Consider the following 21,940-nt stretch of genomic DNA (forward strand, 5'->3'; position numbering starts at 1 on the left):
ATACAAGTTAACACAAAGAAAACTGAACTCAGGGAAAAAAAAGCTGCAAATGCTTGCTCTCATCAATTATCTAAAACAGCAACCAAGTCCATTTCCACATGCTAGCTTATCATGCTAGCTCTACAGCAAAGAGACTTTTCAACCTCAGCAAAGTCATGAATATAAATAACACCAGACAAAACTCACCTTCGTTTGAAATCATAGCTAGATGAAAATTATAGCATGACCTTATGCTGGCTAAATAATCCAAACTAACAAATGACAATACTGGTGTCACTGAAAGGGAAGGGCTCTCAGTATTATGACCAACAGGAACCAGCAGACCTCTTCCAGAATATCCAAAAGAAAAACAGAATCCATAAAGAATTTTGCCTTCAGTTAGTGATATTTATTAACCACCAAAAAAAATTAAACAAGGGGTTTCCAAAACATAATAACTGTATTTCACAAGCATCAGCTAGAGCTAAAAGTTCTTGACAGTGGTTAAGCAGACAATAGCTACAAGCAGAACAACATGCTTGCAAAACTGTGATTTTATATGGTAAAAAGTAATAAATCCTCATAGAAAAAAAAATCCTGGAGTGGCTACTTCCCTGCCACCATCACAAGTTCCTCTCTGTCACTTATCTTGTGCTGCATTGAAAGCTGCAGAGCAATTTTCTGTCTCAGAAAAGTTGAAGGCCACTTTTTATTTTATGGAAGTCATTCTGGGTCCATAATAATCCTCCTGTCACAGGAACATTCAATTCTGCAGAGCTGTGAGAAAAAAAGAAAACAAATAAGCAGTGAGCTCATATCAGCCAAGTAATTTTGATGCATGTTTAACTTACAAAAACGTAATTTTCCCTTTTTAGCTCTGAACATTTACCTACTGGAACATCTTAGTTTTTAAGCAGCTCATTCAGGAGAAGTCACAGTCTAAGGTAACACAGATACCAAAGCACAAACCAAAGGAAAGACCACCACTTGCTAACTAAAGTGAGGGAGCCATGATTCCAGAAACCACCACAAATCAATTTTCATCTGAACTGTCATTTGCTAGGTAGGAATATCAGCTAATCAGGAGAAAACATGCTAACACAGCAAGTAGGCAACATAAAAATAGCCTGTCATGAACTACCAATGTTATAATGCTCTTACGTTTCCTCACAGAAATTAGCCATTCCTGCAGCTTAATACAGAAGTCACAGAAACCAGAGCCTTCACAGAGCCTAAGGGAAGTTACAGTTTGGTATCACTCCCAGCATGCAAAGTCATTTCCAGTTTTAGAAAGTGGCTCATCCTTAAACAGGTGTGAAATCTCTTCCTTGCAGAAGTTACCAAATAGGACTGGTCTCACAGATGCCAATGACTCACTAACACCAGCACACCAAGGAACAATTATTTTTCCCACAGCATTCCCAGACAAGGCATTCTTAAACAAAATTCAAACAGCAGGTGAAGAACAAAGGTAAGCCATTCCCTACCCAAAGCTTTTCTACGCACAGCAATTTAAACCATGACTTTGTTGTTATATGGATCAGATAAGGGTTCATTTTATTATTTTTGTTTTACGAGAATGGAGAAAATGAAAGCTCAAATTTAACAATAATGTGTTTTTAAAGGATCTACTTCAAACCTGATATCTGACAAGGAAGAAGGAAAAAGGGAAAGTCTGCTCCTCCTCTCCATGCTTTTCATATATGCTCAAGGAGAGCTCATGCTGCCCCTGCCACAACCAATCATCCTCCAGGATAGGATTATATCCCCTTTCCACCCATCTTTACCCTCCAGCACATTCGACCCCTTTCATCCACCCGCTTACACATTTCATCTTTAGGACAAAAAAAAAAAAAAAAAAAAAATCCAGCCATTACCCATGAGCACTGAATGATTAATGCAATTTCTGAAACATCAGTAAAAACCTCTTGATTCAATCCCTGAAGCCACTGCATGTCACCAATTTCCACTCTCAGAAACAAAGTCATTTCTAACAGCCACTCTGTCCCTACCATTAAGTAGAACTGACACTGGGAGTAAAAGGGCACAAGAGCTTACCACAAAAAAAAAAAAAAAAAAAAATCCACATGAGAATGACAGCAGCTATTCAAAGCTTCAGAGGTTGCTGCAGTAACCAACCCTACAGTAACCCTAAGCACAAAATCTGAACACCAGAAAAACCATGAAAGAACAGTCTTTTGCATCCAGGAAAGAAGGACCTGCAAGTTTTTCTGAAGTATCAAAACATCACAGGAATTTGTGTCTCATGTTAAACCAAAAATCAAATCACAAAATTACATCACATTTCTGCAAACAAGACTGAGCTCTTGTTTGAGAGTTTTATAAAATAATTTGAAGCTATACAGTAAAAAAAACTCAACGCCTTTTCCAAATGATCAGTACTGGAATAACTGCAATACAGCAGAAGCTGCCGCTCAGAGATGCACAGACAGACAGTTTCTCCTTTGGGGTCAAAACACCTCCTGGACACCACTTGCTCAAATGAAACACTGCCAAGGGCCTTGTAAAAAAAAGCGAGCACAGCAACATCGTAGATGTCACACCCAGAAAGAATGACCTGATGTTGTCTGGCTGTTGGAAACTACCCAGCATTCAGCCTGCTAACGGAATAGTTTTTGTTCCCTTGTGACTCCTACTCCTCATTACTCTTGACTTCACCTATGTCATTCCTAGGACAGAGACTCGAGACAGACACCGATATCATCTCTGCCTCTAAAACGTACTGCATGAAAGGCACCAAGAACAAGCTTATCACAGCAGAGCAACTGCTTTTCAGGAATGACGAAACTAGGCTATTGCCAAAGAGGGTAACAAATTTATTTCTTGGGATTCAAGGGAGAAGTGCTTTTTCCATAATCAATGCTACCTTGTCTTCCAACCACTATTTTTTTTCTTTCCAAAGGATATATCTGCAAAGACAGATAATAGTGGAATACAGCATCAAAATTCATTGGGTTTGGCTGAACTGACATAGATTGAAAGTTATTTTGCTTTTTTTCAAGATTCAAGCTATTCTGTTTTGGAAACAGCAAGCTTGTCTTATTTCTGTAAAGCAGTCGACCTAGAAACTACCTAAGACTCTAGCTGGAGTGTTAGAAGTTAAGCATCCTTTAATAGCAGCACTGAATGCGTGAGGGATACTGTCCTCCTATCACACATACCTTGCACAAAAAGGTCTTCTCAGAGGTACATACATATTTCATCCAAAGACTCCTGAAACCTTATCTATTCAGATGCAAATCCTGGCAGAATCTCCCATATCTGCTCAGTACAAACACTCACCCTTCCATTATCTACACAAACTACACGGACACCTCGTATCAGTCTTTTGCAAGATCTGATGGCAAACCAGAAAAACTGCACAAGTCTACCAGAGGCCAAACTGCAACAAAGAACAAGCAAAGAGGAGCAGGGTAAGAACAAATCACAACATAGCTGACAACCTTGTGGAAAAAAAACTTTGTGGATGCTGAGGCTGTTTCTTTAATCTCAAGAAAGGCACATTTTCCTATTTCCTGAACCTCCAGAACAGCAGTAAAAACAGAAGTGAAATGCATGAAAAGGGCTTTTGAGTGTCTCTCAATATTGGGTTCATCTTTAAAAGGTAAGAGAGGTTGCCAGTGATGTAGGTTGATTTGTTTAGCAACAGGGATTAGTGCATTAGTTTAAGAACCAATATATTAGTTTAGCAAAAGAAATCCACAACTGACAGTTCTAAAACTTTCCATGTCAGTTTCAGTGGGTGAACAGTCTTGTTTTTCCTCAATAATTGAGGACATAATAGAATACTTTTGTATTTTGCCTCATGAGAAGTACCGGAATCACAATACTTTTATCTTTTGCCTCAAAACATGCAAGGCCAATTTCTTCCAGTTCCATAGACATTGTTTTTAAAAAGTGGTTCACTATGGCCTAATAAGCAATGGAAATCTTCCAAAGTGGGGAAAGAGGATGGAAGAGGGTTAAAGGTTTCAGTGATGAAGTGGATGGTGAAAAAAAGGGAAGAAGTAGGTGGGCACATGGCCACCCTAGACACCACTGAGCACCCAAAGGGACACTGGCACATCTACCAGCCCTTGAAAAAGAATGAAGATGTACACCAATGAATTGCATAGCTGTGCCTGAGCTGCTCAAACATAGAACCTGAACTCGGAGGGGGTGCACTTGCCTGTCAAGTTGCCCAGTAGGCATGGTGAGGAATAAAGGAACGCCGCTTTCTAACACCACATTGCAGTTCAGACAGTTTCTTCCCTGGATTTCTGATAACACCATCTGAAGTCTATTTTCACAGATTCATAGGAATTAAACAGTAAGAAGTACAAACCTCAAACAAGGGCAAGCAGAATTCAGCAGATGTTAAGTAACATAGGTGTTGCATTGGTTAAACACATCATAAGATTACTAAAATGCTCCATTCTCATCTGTGGACTTGGTGAGTTAGGACTGCAGAAAAAAAGCTGCGCTTCTGCTACATGATTTGTGCCTCTTTCAAACCCTTTTTTCAAATTTTCTAGGAAACTCCGAATGCACTTCATTACCTTGATTTGCTGCAAGTCTGTGGAGCCGAAGATATAGATGGCCCTGACTTTTAGAAAGTGCACATCCTATTGATGACTTTTGCCTCAATTGCAGGCATTTTTTCGCAGCACCTTACAGATAATTTCAAAGCACTAGATCTACACAGTTGCAGAGTCTGATCAGCCAACATCAGAGACAGAATGGTACTTTGACAGAGCATTTCTGCTTTTGATCCACTTGTCTGCTGTCAGGTACAGAAAAATCTCAGCCACAGGAGGGAAAGGAGAGCATGATAGTTGACAAATATGTGAACTCTCCCACTTACTGAAAATAGCGATCCCCACAACTTACATGCTTCCATGTTTGCTCTCCAAGTAGACAGAACTAAATGACTGAGGAAACAGCACAAAACCAGTAAGAAACAATGAAACATTGGCACTAAAAAGTTTTTTTCTTCCCTAATCCCATGCCCTTTGTGGTTAACTTGAATGTCCTCAAATATACTACTGATAAGTGGAACTAATAACATTCCAAAAGACAGTGTTAACTGTTCATACAGATGCCTCAAACTTTTTTGGACAAAAATAGTTAAATGCAGGGCCATCTCGGGTCATACGTTATTACTGAAACTGCATTGGCAGTTTATTCCTATTGTCACTTTCCACTGAGAAAGCAAGAAGAAAAGCAGGCACAGATCTTCTCATCGGATCACTGAGGTTGAAAGGAACCTCAAGACTTTCTAAAGGCAATCACTCTGGTTGGGTCATCAAGAACACGTTCCCTCAAGACAACATCCAAGTGGGTTCTGAATATCTCCAAAGATGGAGACCCCAGAAGTTATCTAGATAAATTTTTCCAGCATTAAATAGCCTTAAAATTCAGAATGACCCAGCTAAAACAATTTGCTGGCAACTAAACTAGCATGCACTTCTTCTTAAAGACAGGAAATGTCATCTTCATGCACTCTCTCCTCCTCTTAGAGAACTCTTTTTTATGATTCAAATTTGTTCCAGGCTTTTCAAAGCACTTAACCCTATTACTGTGCTGAGATTCAATTTCTAGGAAAAAAAAAAAACAAAAAAAACCAACAGTACTCTAAACCAGGTCATTGCATATTTCCAATGCCATTATATTTCTACTGTTTTTAAAGGAAATCTTTAAATGAACAAATTAAGGCTCTTCTTTCCTCCATTGGGGAGTTCTACTGTGAAGTTCTGTGAATAACTACCATTAATGATCTTCAGTGGTTTCCGCTGAGAGTCAGCTCATGCCTATGAGCAGCTTAAATCATGCTCAACACTGCAGCAAAGTACATTTATTCACACTGATTACTGTCAGCCAATTGTTTGGTCTTAAGGGAAGAAAAAAAAAAAAAAAAAAAAATCACATGCAGTAACATCTAAGACATTGCTTAGAACAGAACTTGCAAAATGCCCCTTCTTATATTTCAGCAATGAAGTTCTTTTCCTCTGTAGCCATTTCATCATCCATTTTGTCTCATATTTAAGTACAAAGAAACAGCATCTAGTGTGGGGAAGTCTCTGGACTCTCAGGACACACTGGAGACACAGCAGCACACCAATGTGGTTAAAAGCTGTTAGCCTGCTTTATTGTTAAGCACTACTCTATTTATACGCGTTAACAGAGCATTCTACAAAACACTCTTCAACCCTTCACGCAGGCACTTATCCAATAGCAGCCATCAGATGTTCTTTCTTCTTCTAAAGGTGTCCTTGGTTATCATGCTGCTTATCTTGCTCCACAGCTGCTGCTCTGAACAGTTTTTCTTGTATTCCCACAATCCAGTAATCTATGCATACGACTATTTTCAAGATAATATAAAAGGAGCCCACAGCAAGAAGAAATTGGTATGACTTCTATTACTTTAAGTGTCCAGGTTTACACCTTCACAGCATACTTTTGATTTGCTTGTCTTGCTGCTACCAGTAGAACTCTCAGATTAGCAAGACAATTATAAATTGCTTTATGTTTCTCTGCTGTAAGAATTAAAAAAAAAAAAAAGTTATGTTACATGGGCCAGGCAACACACTTTGTGCAAGTCTGCAATGCAGCAATTAGTAGAGGCTCATTCTGCTTCTGTAACAATCAAAGCACTGCACTGCAGCACAAATCAGCTCTTACGTCATTTCTTCTTGAAGTCTGCCACGTTCTGCATGTAGCTTTCCCTCTTCCTGCTTTACTTATTATGGAATGCATGGAGAACAGAATACCATACGTAAAAAAAAAAAATGACACCCTCACTTTTTATCGCAAGATGCTTAGTGCTGGCTCAGGCTTTTTTTTTTTTTTTTTTCCCCTAGAGCAAGGTTTATAAAACAGCTTGTGTAATCAGTTTCACCAGTGGCTAGTTCCATGGCAACATCAGCAAAAGCCTCTTAGCAAAGCATCACCATACTAATTGCACCCTCCTTAGCTGGACAGAAAGGGCTCATGTCCTCCAGGGCAATCTACTACTTTGCACTATAAAATAAAAAGGCATGATCTCCTAATCATGAAAATATAAACAAACTACACCAACCACTCTGTCACAAATTTTGTAATGTTACCAACCTGTTTCTCCATATATGCAGCAAATTATTAAGCAATGCCTATAAGACAAGGACTAAGAAACTGGAAAAAAAACCCCAAAAAACGATAGAACAGGACATGTACTTCCAACTATCCATTTGTAGATCCCAAAAGAAGTGTTTCAGCACATGTGAACAAAAATTTGCCTCTCCCATGAACAGAAGAGCTGTGTGCCTTAGAAGCTTTTCTGATCTGATTACTGGAAGAGTATTCTCCAAGCATCTCCAAGGTAAAGGCCAAGGTCAGGCTGAAATTCATATTTCACCTAAGCACAAGAACCTTTCAGAAATCATCAAAAGCTGACAGTCCTCCTTATAGCAACATTCTTTGCTCTTATGTATACATACCTACAGTAAGTAGACTACTAGGCCATTACATCAGCGCTACAAAGGTCCTTCCTTACACATTACTTGAAAGATGCACACAAGAGCAGTCAGTAGATACTAGAAATACTGGTGAGTATTTCTGTCAAACTACTACAGAAGTAACAGTCTGAAAACCAGTCCTGATTTTACACATGGTAGTAAAAGGCATAGATAAATACATTTCATAGTTAAGGGACAGAGTTCTGCCCACACCACTACTCACTTTGTAGTGGAAGACTTCCACTCATCTTTCGCTGGCTGATCAAGCAGAGACATCATGGAGTAATTATCCAACATGAGACCATCAGGGTCATCGGTCTGACCTGGGAGTTTCCCAAGAGGAAAGTCCTTCCACTGCACTTCATCTGAGTAAAGATACAGTACATAAAATAGAAGTCAAAGCTAATCAAAGACTTTAAAAAGCAAGACTCACTTCAAATCCAAAAATATTGCTTCATACAACTCAGCAAAAATGAATACTCTTAGGTACTAAAAAATAATAAAACTGAACTACAGTTCTAATTAGTTTCCTTTATAAGCTTATCTCTTTCAAAGAAAGTCACTGTAGCATATGACACAGTACGAACACATCTGGAGCCAGGTAATATCACACATTCTTTGCAGCACTTCTTATCCAAAGAACTGTGAGGCAACGTCCATCAAAAGAATCCTCAGACTATTCCAGAGCAAACCATACTATCTACCTCTCTCCTTTAAAGATACTTTTGTTTGAAACTGACATACTGATTTCCACATACCAACTTAGAAGCAGTAACAACGTGCCTTTGGAAAAAAAAAAAAAAAAACAGTAGTTTAAGAGCTTTTAGGGAGAGATGGTACTTGCACATAAAAGATAGACTGGATAAAGCAGTTACAAGGGATTTGGAATATTAAGTCTTATGAAATCACTTTTTACCTGCAACAATCTGCCAGGCAGACCCTTGCAGCTCTGCTTTTTTCTCAGCAATAGCCACCATGATATTAGAATGAGCAAGTCCTTCCAAACAATTTGTTTCAGGTATCTCTTCTTCCTCCTCCTCTACCTCCTCTACACCATCATTTCTCTCTTGTACATCATCTTGTTTCTCAATAGTCTGCCCTTCATTTTTGACCTGATTTTCTAGCCTAGCCCTCCACTGTAGGCTCTCTATAGTATAAACTGGCTGTTTGCTGCAGTCCGAAGAGAGGCCTGGAGTGGACAAAGGGCCACCTTCTTCCGTGTAAATGGATGTGAGATAGAGAAGATTCTTTCGTGAAGAACGTGGCAAACGAGGTCTCATGCTTGTGAGGATCCTAGAAAGGAAAGGAGCAATATAAAAGTCTCAAAATCAAAACAAGATTCCAGATAGAAGTCTACAAACAGAGCAGCCTTTTAAGTTTAAGTTTCCTCTAAGACAGCTCAATCTTATCTCCACTAAGAGGCAAATCTGATTACTCCTACAGAGCGGATGCTGGAATACACTCTCTGTGATTAAAATTAAGGACTTAGGATACCTTTAACTGAATTTTTGCTTTGCTGTTCTCACGTGAAAAAGCTGCCACACACTAAAACCCATACCATGCACATAAGCAATCACCTCTCTGCTGCTACCACTTTTCATCTAGCTATTTATCATCTTTCAAGGCAATTTTCACTTTCATTTTGAAGGCAAAATTCTTTTAACTTGTCCCCCATCTCTTTGTAGAATCTCCAGGGGAGATGAGCAGCAACAGGAGGGGTTTCACATACATCTGCCATGATTCTGCCAGATGCAAAGGAAGGGAAAGGAACACAGCCAAAACTCATCATAACACAGGAGATCTGTCCAAAGCTCTTACAAAGGACTGGTTGCTGTCCCTTTTCTAGATCACAGAATCAAACTTACAGCTGAAGGAGGTGTGGGGTTGCCCAGCAGGGAGCTTCCAAGCAGTTATCTGTCAGTCTCACCCACTGCAAAGGAACTTTTTGAAGGAACAATTCCTTCATGTGTGCTCGTTTGTTACAGCGACGTCTTTTCTTCCCTTCAAAGAGAAATACAACGCTGTCAAACTTCATAAAAACACACACATCATCCCTGTGGCTTTTTACTGGAGCTCTTATCCTCAAACAAGCTGGCATTCTAATTAAAGACCAAGACCAGATATGCTGACAAAGGATGTCAAGACCATTATAAGGGACTTGCCAATACACTAACAGCTAAATCAGCTTCACAATGTGGCAACAATGGAGGGGAAGAGTTGTTCTGCATATTCCATCCCACATAATCACAGAAACACTAAAGTTGGAAAAGACCTACAAGATCATCCAGTCCAACCATCCACCCATCACCAATAGTTCTCACTAAACCATGTCCCTCAACACAAAATCCAATCATTCCTTGAACACCTCCAGGGTTGGTGATTCCACCACCTCCCTGGGCAGCCTACTCCAGTGCCTGACCACTCTTTCAGATAAGCAGTATTTATTTCCTAACATCCAGCTTAAGTCTCCCCTGGCGCAGTTTGAAGCCATTCCCTCCGGTCCTATCACCAATTACACAAGAGAAGAAGCCAACCCCCAGCTCACTACAATCTCCCTTCAGGTAGTTACAGAGAACAATAAATCTCCTCTGAGCCTCCTCTTCTCCAGACTGAACAATCCCAGCTCCTTCAGCAGCTTCTCATAAGGCCTGCGCTCCAGACCCCGCACCAGCTTTGTTGCCCTATATCCCACACAGGCAAGCTACAGAGCTGTGTTAGTACAGTACTGCTATCTCTTACTGTGCAATGGACTGATCTTTCATAGCAGAGACTGGATTTTCACATCTTGAGGAAGCCACAGCTATATTGCAAGAAAAATAATAACTTCAAACTATTGCTAAACATGACAGAACTACGCTGCAAGTTAAAAAAAGTATAAGAAATGCAGTGATGACAGCGGTCAATATGAAAAGAGTAATAATTATGTTATTACACTTCCAGGCTAAAGGACTCATATCACTCTCTTTATTCCTACAACGGCACAGAAGAGCTGCCTACTTTGTTTTGAAATTCCAGACATACTCACCACTGTTAACTCTAGCAATGCTAGTCAGCATCTCAGAAATCCAGTTGATCAGGAATTGAGACTGGAGTTCTGAAGAGCCAGAACATTCCTTCAACTTCATGAACATTTTGTCTATTAGGGTCTGTGTAAAACTTCGGGAAAGGATGCTTGTCAGCAATGGCTGCCAGAAGCAGTAAAGTGTCTGAGGAATTTTGAACTGCCATACCTCTTTATTTGCTGCAATAATATGTGAAAAAAGAGAAGCCAAAAATCACTGTTTTGGTTTTTTTTTGTGAGCTGTTGGTGTGACTTTGTCTCAAAATAAAGTAGGTTACACTGATAATACTATTTTGTTTCTTTTTTTCTGGGATCATCATTGAATGCACAGCTATTATTTTCTTTCATTAGTAAATTAAGGTAAGTTAAGGTAAGCAAACCAACAACAAACAAGGATAGTCCAACAACAGCAAAAAATACCATGGTAAAGCACAGGAACATCTACTTCTGCTTTACTGATTTCTTGCCAGCTTAAGTCCATTTCACACAATGAAGAACTATTGTGTCTCAGAACAACTTGCTAAGGGAAAGCAGATAGAGAAAACCAACACAGAATCAAGGAACTCCTAGAAGTTCACTAGTGTAATATAGCCACAGAAGTTTGGGATCATTCTTGGGAAGTATTCTGGCTGGTGTCGAGGTATGTTTTCAGGAAGATAAACAATTGGTTAATTTTCATTGCTCCTTAATTCTTTTGCAGGAAACCCATGCAACTCCATCCAAGTGGACAGCAGCATGGAACTATGATGCACTTAATAAGCAAGACTCAAAAAAAACATACATATATATATATACATATATATATATATGTATCAGGTTCATAGCTTCAGTACAGAAAAGCAACTAGAGAGAGCTGATTAAATAAGTAACTATTTTGGATATGGGCAGAGAAGCAAGCAGCATTCAGTGCTGAAGAGTTGTGCTTCCATAACAAAGATTTATGTAAAAGAAATGGCTAGATACGTCCATAAAGGGGTCTATAGAAAAGCTCAAAGATGTTTAAGGTCACAGACAAAAAAATTATGCAGAGAATTACAGATCTCAATATAATGATGAAAAAGAACAGAACTGATTGTAATATTGGCTATGTGCTTTTTACACAAGTCACATGGTTCCCAAAACACTCACCTTCATACTTTATGTTTAACATCTTCAGACAATCTGTTGTTGGAATGAGAAAGCCATCACTGAGAAGAACTTCAGCCACTGTCTCCCTAGAACAATCACAAAGTCTAATTGATACCATTTAGTCCTTCACATATCAAAACACCACTTGCACCAGTTCTGTAACATCTTCATAAGCCAAGTATAACTGCGGTGAAGTAGCTTGTTTTAAAGCACTAAAACCTGCTGGTTTTGTGTTGGATATGTCTCAGTGAAACTTGGAAAGATGTCCTGGTTTCAGCTGGGATATTTTGGCTCCAGAGGAAAAACAATGTTGAAAACACACCAGTGTTTCTAATTACTGTTGAGCAGTGCTGTACAGAGCCAATGACATTTCAGTTACTCAGCTTCTTGTACTGTTGCACCTATGAGCAGAGCTGAAGAGGCACAAAATTTGGGAGGGTACAGAACCAGGACAGATGACCTAAAATGATCAAAGGGATACTCCATTCCATACCACAGCATGCAAATAAAACACTATACATACGAAAACGGGGGGAAGTTGGTCAAGCAGCCTGTGCTACTCGAGGACTAGCTGAACAACAGTTGGTGGGTGGTAAACGATTCCTTGTGCATCAATTATTTTTATACATATTTTACTATAACTACTATCCTTTTTCCCCCCTCTTTTTTACTATCTAGGTAAATAGTAAATAGTTTATCTCAACACTCAAGTTCTTTGTCTTTTTTTCTGATTCTCTCCCTCATACCATCAGTGTATTTATGTTGCCGTATAAGTATCAGTGGAATCTCATATGAGAGAGTCTCAATTTCAGTACAGCTGATATGCTGTTACTAACAAACAGAAGTGGTACACATAAGAATCTTTCTGGTAGCTGCTTTTAATCACTCTGAGGTCTGAAAGAAAACGTGTACGTGGTTACAAAAAACTTGAACATAGGCACAGCTTTCCACTGACTATAAACAGAACAGCTTGTGTTCTTTACAACTTGCACCTGGATGCTGGAATAAAAATAGCTTAAGCAGGCACTCAAGGATGAAGTATGGGAGCAAGAGAAATCTTATGGTTTGCTCTAGCAGCTTGAGGCTTTCAAACAGCTTTTATATCCCCCTCCATATGAGTGTACTTATTTTCCTGAATGTACATCATGCTCAGGCAGCTCAAATTGCTCATACTGGAATTTAGCGTTTGTCAGTAATGACATGCACTATACTAGCTTATACAAAGCACTTCAATGCTTCGTTCAGATGCAATACGTCATTTCAACTGCTACCACTCTGAGAAGTACAGTGCAAGTCTTCCAGCAGCAGAGGACTTCAATAGGAAATTTGTAATTTACAGCTATCCCAAAATATTTTGGTAAGTAGGTCTTTCTGAAATACAGGAAAAATCAAATCCTTTGATCTGAATTACCAGCTTGGAAGGACACAGGCATACACACTGCAAAACCAACATTGAAGTACTTTAACTACTCAGCCACAGTAGCAGTTTTCCCAAATAAAAGATCTACATGCAGGTGTTTTTTGTTGATATAAACAGAAGCCATTCATCAACACATCACCACACACAGATTTTTTCCAAGCTAGAGGTGGAGTTGAGTTTGGGATGTTACTTTTCAACTGCTCTGTGCATCTGCCAGACTAAAGCTTTTGTACAAACAGTCATGCATAAAAGCCTGCCAAATTCCAGTTACACCACCCTGAACAGAACAACATTCCACTGGAGTAGATTCAAGCAGCTTAAAGACATGTCTAAATTCAAGCCTGTTAAATCATTACAGAGGTGCAAAACTAATTGCAGGAAAGCAAACTTGCTTGCAGACTGGCCAGATAACACCACAAGCAGGCCAACACAGATTCCTCCCAGCACACCGCTCTCAGAAGTATTTGTTATTTGCTGGAGAGCATCCTTCAGAAGTGAGGAACCAGCCTTATCAGCAGAGAAGGTATTTATCACAAGCTGTAACAACTTCTAGCACAACACCTGACAGCTTCTTAATTTAACCAGCAGCTTGTATGACATACATGTTCACATTAAAAGCATTACGAGTTACAGCTCAAATTTAAACTTGACTGTCTCTCCCCTCTAAAGATACACTGATCGTGTTTCTCAGAGTGGGACAGAAACTCCACACAATTTTATACAGCAATAATAACGTGTCAACATCCTGGGTCCCAGAGGCCCTATAGTGAGGGAAGACTATAAAGTATAGAAGAAGCAAATACTGCTGTGCAATTTTGAAAAATCCTGAAGGTTACTGTGATATCGAAGTCTACATAGAGCTCTTAGGAGAGGTTTTGAACGATGAAGACGCTGACACACCTCAGGGTCAGAACAGCTAAAGACACAGAACACATCGCATGCCTTTAAGACCCGCATGCACAGGAAACATTCATTATGAGAGATTAATAACTTCGTGCTCAAAGGCTTTGAGGCAATCAACAAATTGCTTAAGGAACAGCTGAACAACACAGTGAACAGATAGTGAGAAAGGTCTGCAGGTGCAGCTTCACAGTCTTCCATCTCAGTTAATTTTCAGAGACATACCTGTTCTCCTGCATTAAGTCTTTGATCTGAGCCAGAATCCAGTCCACTTCTGAAGAAGAATTAGACCACAGTTCTCGAGACTTTGAAACAGACTGGACTGCCTGCATAACCTGAGCAAAGGAAAAATCCAGGCATTAACGGGAGCCTGCACTGACCCTAATTGCAAAAGCTCTCCCATTCCTATGCCTTAACAGCTCAGTGAGGTGGATTCACCTTAGTTGTGGCCTCCAAAACAGTCCTATTTTTGGATCTTACTGTTGCCTCCATTTCACTTCCAGAAAACAATTAATATGGAACTCCTAACTATAACCTTCGCTCACTACACATTCTTCTCTTCCTTCCAGTCGGAAGGACCCCACGAAAAATAAGGCAAGAAACAAGGTTGTTGAACAGCACACACACACACACACACACACACACACACAGTCAGTCAGAACAGTTAACTGGTAGGGCTTTAACATATTTTACTAGAATATAGATCCACTCTAAAAAACAAGCAATATATCACATCCATGAATACAAGGACATAGCAGTACAGAAAGCAGCTTATCTGGATTGAATTAATAAATTAACATGTATTAGAGACTAAAGCAAGGGCTTGGAACTTAATACTGCTTGTTGTAACTTGTGTTGCCTTCAGGTCTTGTGTTTTCTTAACAGTTGTAAATGGGATAGAGAGAAACTGACATTATCTAAGCCCATAGATCACACTTAAAATTTGCTTCAGAAAGCTTTAGCCATTAAACACTCCTGAGAGCACTGACTTGTTAGAAGCTGAAATCAAATACCTCTAAGTACAATTTTGATTGCAACTGTTTTTTCTTGTAAAAGCCCTAACCTACCTAGAGCTAGGGAAGTGTGAAGAAAAAAGCTAGAAAGAAGAATGCAGAAAGTTTTATAATTCGGAGTTTCAAGAATAAAGCAAAATACAGGTTTCCTCCTTCTACACCATCTCTCTTCTACTCTGCTACCTCACATTAACCATAAAACAAAGCATCCTGAGAAAATTATCTAAAAACCTAAAAAAAAAAAAATACCTTTGAATTTGTGTAAGCAGTCAATTGTTTCCCTGCCCAGTAACAGAAAGGAAGTTCCCCCTTCTTCGTCAAGAATAAGGGAGAGGCCCAATACACACTTATAATTTCGCTGCTAGCTAAGCTATATTACAAATATACTTTATTAAATGTCTTTGAAGTGAGATGTATGAAGGAAAACATGAGCCTACCACAACAAAAAAAGTTACATAAAGGAAAAGGAATAAGAATCCAGCAGCAGTTTGACTACAATAATACTCTCCATTCTGATCTCATAGTTGAGCACGGAATATTTGAAGATCAAACAACTGAAACAGAGGAGATGAATAATCAACAACCATTAGGATCCCATTAGAATCCAATACTGAGGTATTCAAAAAGCAGGCGAGAAAGAGCACCTCTAAAACACGTTCCCATCCAAATAAAGGGAGAAGCAGACCAGGCTATGCTTACCTGAAACTGCTCATTTTTGTAGGATATCAACACATCTCTGACTTTTTCTAGAAATAAACATATATATACACACACTTAAAACAGGGAATGGGTCAACAATACAGAGCTTTGTCAAGCATAGGTAAGCTGCTTAGCTCTGCAAATGCATGCTCAAGGAAGACATCAGTGGAATGAAATCATAAATCCTGGGACAGAAAATATTGAAGACTTCTACCCAACTCCCAACAATTTCCAGACTTTCCTAGTACTGCAAATTTTGGTCTAGGAGTTCAGTATTTTATCATTAGCAGTGGCCAAGGAGAAGTAGATAAACACAGTCAGCTTCAAAAATTCCTTGAACAAATCAGTCTAGGAAAAAAACTTGTGTCTGAACATGAACTGCCTGCAGGAACATAAGTCACTTCAAATCCACCATGACATGATTGCGGCTACTCACAAACCTACCATAGCCTGATGTATTAAAATCCTGCACCACCTCAATGAAGTCCCTCCTCCATCTCTGGGACCACTGACTATCCCTGAATTAGCACTGTCTTCCAAAACACATCAACAGTCGGGTATCACAGACACCTGCTATCAGGATGCCAACCACACGATTAAACTTCAGATGCATTTTAACTGTTAGACCGATAGATCATTGCCATTCCATTTATTTTAAACTTATAGACCAGCAGGTCTACAATAACACTGTGTTTCTCTTACTCAGCAGTTTGGGGTACAGTGTTCTTTTTCTTGCCTAGAGTAGACAGGGAGAAGAAAAAACACCACAAGCTTGCATCTCATCCAAACAAAACTGTGGCTGTTACAACACTAGAACTAACTTTCACAGCATTGTCTTAAACCACCATATTTTAACTGCTGCCACTGATTACAACATTGCTTATTCAGTGTCACAGAACTTAAATCACCCTAAAATCTACTAAGGCATAAACAGTAATCCCAAAATATGAGCTGAAGGTACAACTTTAGCCCCTGTACAGCCTAGAAGATGACACTTTAAAATGCTCTGCCAGCACAGGTTAAAGATTTAATTTTTTTCCAAGTTTTTTCATTGTTTCATGGACACCTACCATGGAATTCCTTATGTTTCTGACAGACCTCATGCTGTGGGGTTTGAATCTCCCATGTGTCACTACCCAACTCTGTGTTTGCCTCCATCTCTTCCTGTTCCTCTTCCTCATCCTCCTCTTCACTTTCCTCACACAAATTATTGCCCAACTGACGGCTCCAATATGTCTTTCGTAGCCAGTCCAGCACAACATCACAGCCTACAGGAGAATATAAAACATTCTCTTCTCAGTGACATTTACTTTTTTTTTTTTTTTCAAAAAAAAAAATACAGGTGGCACATTGCTAACTTGCATTGTGATTAGAAATACTGCTAACAAGTTATGAATCTGAAATCACACACAACTCTGTTAATAAAAACATGAATGAATTAAAAAAAAAAAAACGCTTCAAGCCCCATAAATCCTGGTAACACCTACAACACCTTGCTTCAGTCAAGCAAGGCCAAATTTAAGTGGAAACTAAGTTCACACAGCAACATTCTGGTGAGAAGATAAGTCAATTCTTCAATATCTCAATGATCAACACGGTATCTACAGCAACGTCACTTTTTTGTATAGATATTACAGTAACCATACATTAGATAGAACAAAAAACTAACAACTCTTTATCCCACCACTATTTCACTGGTCAACTCAACTTAAAGACAATGCTGAATATGATTAATCTGGCTCCTCAGTGCTGAACTCCAAATTCCCAGGAATTGTTTCAAGCACTATGAGCTGGTAATTTACTCAGGCTTGCAATACTGCTTGCAATTCTGCATTTCCCCTAAATTCATTTAACAGTCTCATGTACATCCAAACCCTTAGGAAAAGCATATACCTCCTTCACTGACATGGACTTCATGTGCTGTTAGAAACAATAGCAGCAAACTACTATTTCCAGTATTTTTTTCCAAGTGTCTCAGAATACCTGCCCTGTGATGCACCTCTGCGTGGAGCCAGCAAAGTAGAATAACATCTGCAGTGGCACAGCCCATTTCCCATTTTCATCAAATGGCATATCATTCCTTTCCATGTGAGGAAGAGAACTTTCAGTCCTTTCTGAAAGCCTAACACTGACTATCTCCCAAGAACTGGGACTCTGCCTCAGCACTGCCAGCAGCAGAAGACAATGGAGAGTGAAGAGCAACATTTCCTTCCTAGTTTTCCTGCCTGTTCTCCACCAAGCATACTTCAGCTACCCTCACAAAGTACACTCCCCTAAGTGTTTCGCATTACAATTCTCCCTTCCAGGTTGAGCCCACAGCCTGCTAGGCAGAGTCTCAGTAGAGATGGTTGTTCTCCTCAGAGCTCCCCATTTGCCTGCTGGTGAGGGTACCATGTGACAGACATCACTAGATATCACTGGAAAGGCCTATCCATAATGCCCATAGGCAGTACTCACCCTTGCGGCACAGAGCCAAGCGGGGCAGCTTCCCATGAGTCAGCTCATGACGGAGGTCCACAACCCAGATAGGGATATCCACCTGCAAGAGCAGTCACAGACATCACCACAAAGCTGCAAGGAATCACGCTAAATCCAAATACAGCCCCACAAAGCCTCTTACTGGGTGGGAATAGCACTTCTAAGCCACCTCAGCATGGCACTTCCCAGCTTCCCCCATCAACAGTGGGAAAAGACCCCTCCTCTGATTCTCCGCCCTCCTTTAACCTAGAAACCATACAGATGTGATTTTACAATTTAAGTTCTCCCACTTTTCCTGTAAAAACAGCTGCCTCTCCAGACAGAAGTACTGTGTAGAGCTGTATAATATACTATAATGCCATAACAGGATAATAACACGTGGGTGGTAAAGTCTTCAGCTACAGCAAATAAGAATAAACCCGCACAGGGCAGCCACAGAAATAAAGGAAAAGAGCTACTTAACTTCAAAAGGACTCAGGTGGGCAGGAATCTCCAGCAAAAAGTACCCTCACCTCCAGGGCCAATTCTTAAATAACATCAGAGAAGGGGTGGAGCCTGGCTCCATCCCTTCCAGTCACTCAGCTACACCACATACATGTGAGCTCCCCTGGGTTGGCCCTACCATCCCACCAGGTGCTCCATCATTGTTTAAGACTGTAACTTAGCATTTCCACTACATAACATAAGTCAGTTTTTATTTAAATTAATTAAACAAGCTAGACAGTATTTGTATATGAAACACAACCATGCTATTTATTTTTTTTCTTATAGCTATCTGACTATTAAAGACACCTATCAGTAAGTCTAATCACTGGTAGAAGGTGAGTAGAAGTATCTCCCTTAAAAGAGAAAAAAAAAAAAAAAAATCCACAGTTACTTACTCCCATGCAGGAGTACCTAACAAGGTTACATCTACAGCAAGTTTCAAATACCATTTGTTTTTCATATTCAAAGCTTTCTGTTTCAACTCAGAAATGATGGTCAGTACAGCAAGCATTAAAAGGACTCAAATTGCTACTACAATTACATATTGAATCTTTTCTTCTTTGTATTGAACTAGACAAACTCACCAAAAACAACTGAGACTAGCAAGACAAAAAAAAAACCACCTCAAAATACAACTAAGCACTTTTAATATAACCTTGGTTCTTAATAACTGAATTTAGACAGAGCTCTTTTTCATTACTGTAATAATAAAACCAAATAACATACCTGTAGAGTAGCATCATTTACATCTAAATCAAGACTTTCAATAAAACTTCAAAGTTCATCAACTCTCTTTAAGGCTTTTATAGCAGAAATGCTAAGCCATATCTGAAAGCAGTAATGGACCACGTGCTGGGAAGGCAGGGCCAGCCCAGGTGTATGCAATGTACCTGAATAACAAGAAGGGGTGGAGCCAGGATCCACTCTTTCCCAGCCCTCATTTAAGGGTTGGCAGAGGAGGTAAGGGTATCTCAGTAGATATCCTTGTCTACTTGAGGGTTGGGTTTGGTTGGGTTAAAAAGGTGAGTAGTTGTGGGTTTTTCCTTCCTTTGTATCTACATTTATAGCTATTATTTTTGCTGTACTTTCTCATTGTATTATTTCTTTACTGCTAGAATGAACTAGACTTTATATCTTTAAGAAAAAAATGATCTATTATTCTTAATACAAAATGTGTACATTCTTTCTCTATGCATGGGTTACTGATTAACTTTTAGATATTTACCTCTATAGCTAGTTTTCTCAGAGGAACACTGACCATTTTCTGTTTTCTTTCTGTGATCAAGTTGACAAATCTGCATGCAGGTGATAGAAAAGATAATGTTTACAAAGAGCAGTAGAGAAACTTAGAATCCATCACACAAATTCCCCACAAACTGTACAAAGCTAGAAACCCAGAGATCTGAAGTCAAACTACTGAAGTGAAAAATGTACTAATCTTTTTCTTACAGAATAAAGGCCTTCAGAGTCCTACCTTACAAGAGCGAGTCCATATGAGAGAATAAGCTCATGTGATCTCAATTTGCCAGATGAATCTAGGACCTTGCAACGAATCAGTTCAGCAGTGCAATCTACTGCAAGAGGCATTTTAGGGCCATACCTAGAGAAGAAAAAAAGAAAAAAGAGCAGTCTTATAAGACTATACCACTGTCCCCATCCTCCCAAAAAGGGTTTGTTTTTGTAATACATTTCATGTTTTTTAGCACCAGGAAGCCTGAAGGTGTGCATATAGAAAGACAGCAAGATCCGTTCCTGAATGCTTTACTGTCGGTGGTGTTTATGTTGCTACTCCTACACGCATTAAATAACCTCTTATATACCAGGTACATATTCTCACAGCATGAAATTGCAGTGACTGGACTGGACTCCTTTATGGAGGTATAGCGTGAACACAAATGGAATGAGAGGATGTGGGGTCCTGGGATGCACTCAGAGCAGTACAGTCTCAACGGAAACAAGTCTACGAAGCGGAGGGCATGCAGGGCTTCTGCCTTCCCTGGCACCTACAGACCGAATATCACAGCACGATCCATGCGTGCCTGGAAGCTCCAGCAAGAAGGCGCCCTGCAGGACGCAGCCCCTGCGACGTGCACGCGACCGCAGCCTCCCTTACGGACACGGCACACGAGGCCGGGACCAGCCAGGCGCAGAGCCGGCACAGTGGGCTTCAGGCTCACAGAAAGCAGCTCTCCGCCGGAACGCAGCCCGTACCGGCTCTTCCAGGCCGACACCCGATCCAGCGCCTCCTGCTGCAGCCGGCTGTCTCCGCAGTATAACCCCACCATCACCTGGTCCCATTCCGCCCTTCCCCTCCACGCCACCACAGTTCGCAGCGGCTTCAGCCGCTTACGGCTGGGGGAAAAGGACCGCCGGCCGCAGCGCCACGCCGCCCCGCCGCTGCCCGCCATGGCGCGGCTCTTCCGCGCTGAGCTTCCGCTCCTGCGGGCGGCGCTTCCGGGCGAGGAGAGGCGGGGCTGTGGGTGCGTCCTGCTGGGGCTGACGGACCTGAGAGGGCTGGGCAGCGCTCGAGACTGTGTGCGGCAAGCTTTCGGTTGGCCATTCTTTCTCTTCTTTCTTTCCTTTTGGAGGAAAGTGGTGAGCGCGAGAGTCGTCATTTCTGCAGCCGACTTCCATCCGGGATCGGAGGAGAAACAAGCCTTGGCACGAGGATGACTTCTAAAATTGAGGAACTATATCAGCACCTCATTCGGCGCCATCAGAAAAGGCTGGAAGCTGCGACTTGGTTGCACACTCAATACAGTGAAGAATTACTGCCTGTCCGCTACAGGGACAATCCCATGGCCTGAGTGAGGCTTGCCTCAGTTCCCCTGCAGTCAGTGTAAAACTCCTGGTAACTTCCCTGAGTGCAGGATTAAGCACAACGAGTACAGGCTGCAGATGTTGCTCTGTTCTTGCAGATATGCAGTGATTCTGAGCAGTCAGAAAATCTGTGCAAGCACAAAGCAGTGCAACATACTGTAGCATCCTTTATGCGTTTTTAGGAACTAAGCTGTGTGGCCTTGCAGAATCGCGTGCCTCAAACATCTACAGCTGTCATCCGACTGCCAAAGTTCTTCTTTGATAGGAGTGCTGAGATGGTTAGTTATGTAATGAACTACTGTAGGACCAAACATTTCCACTGCCCTGTAAATGTCTGTGGGACAGCCTTAGAAGAAGAAAATCTGGGATTTTGAGAAATACAAGAGGCACAGCTGGCATCTTGCTGTTGGCTGAAGCAGAATAACAAAGTGTAGCCAGAGAAATTGAACTTTTGGGGTAGAAA

General features: G+C 40.5%; 1 protein-coding gene across 1 annotated transcript; it reads right to left on the reverse strand.

Moving 5' to 3' along the window:
- Window positions 1-366: 366 nt before the first annotated feature.
- Window positions 367-21,066, reverse strand: LAS1L (LAS1 like ribosome biogenesis factor). The gene is made up of 13 exons (XM_042825227.1): window positions 20,869-21,066; window positions 20,132-20,257; window positions 19,883-19,952; window positions 18,151-18,232; window positions 16,764-16,961; window positions 15,694-15,740; window positions 14,207-14,316; window positions 11,662-11,747; window positions 10,498-10,713; window positions 9,338-9,473; window positions 8,389-8,765; window positions 7,696-7,837; window positions 367-756 (listed from the first exon to the last, which is right to left on the reverse strand). The coding sequence occupies exons 1-13, from the start codon at window positions 21,063-21,065 to the stop codon at window positions 666-668; spliced, it is 1,878 nt and encodes a 625-aa protein (XP_042681161.1). The 5' UTR covers window position 21,066; the 3' UTR covers window positions 367-665.
- Between the last annotated feature and the right edge of the window lie 874 nt (window positions 21,067-21,940).

Source organism: Centrocercus urophasianus, unplaced genomic scaffold (assembly GCF_019232065.1).
Source record: "Centrocercus urophasianus isolate 14NV4802_14NV808 unplaced genomic scaffold, USGS_Curo_1.0 seq_24, whole genome shotgun sequence".
NCBI classification, from domain to species: domain Eukaryota; kingdom Metazoa; phylum Chordata; class Aves; order Galliformes; family Phasianidae; genus Centrocercus; species Centrocercus urophasianus.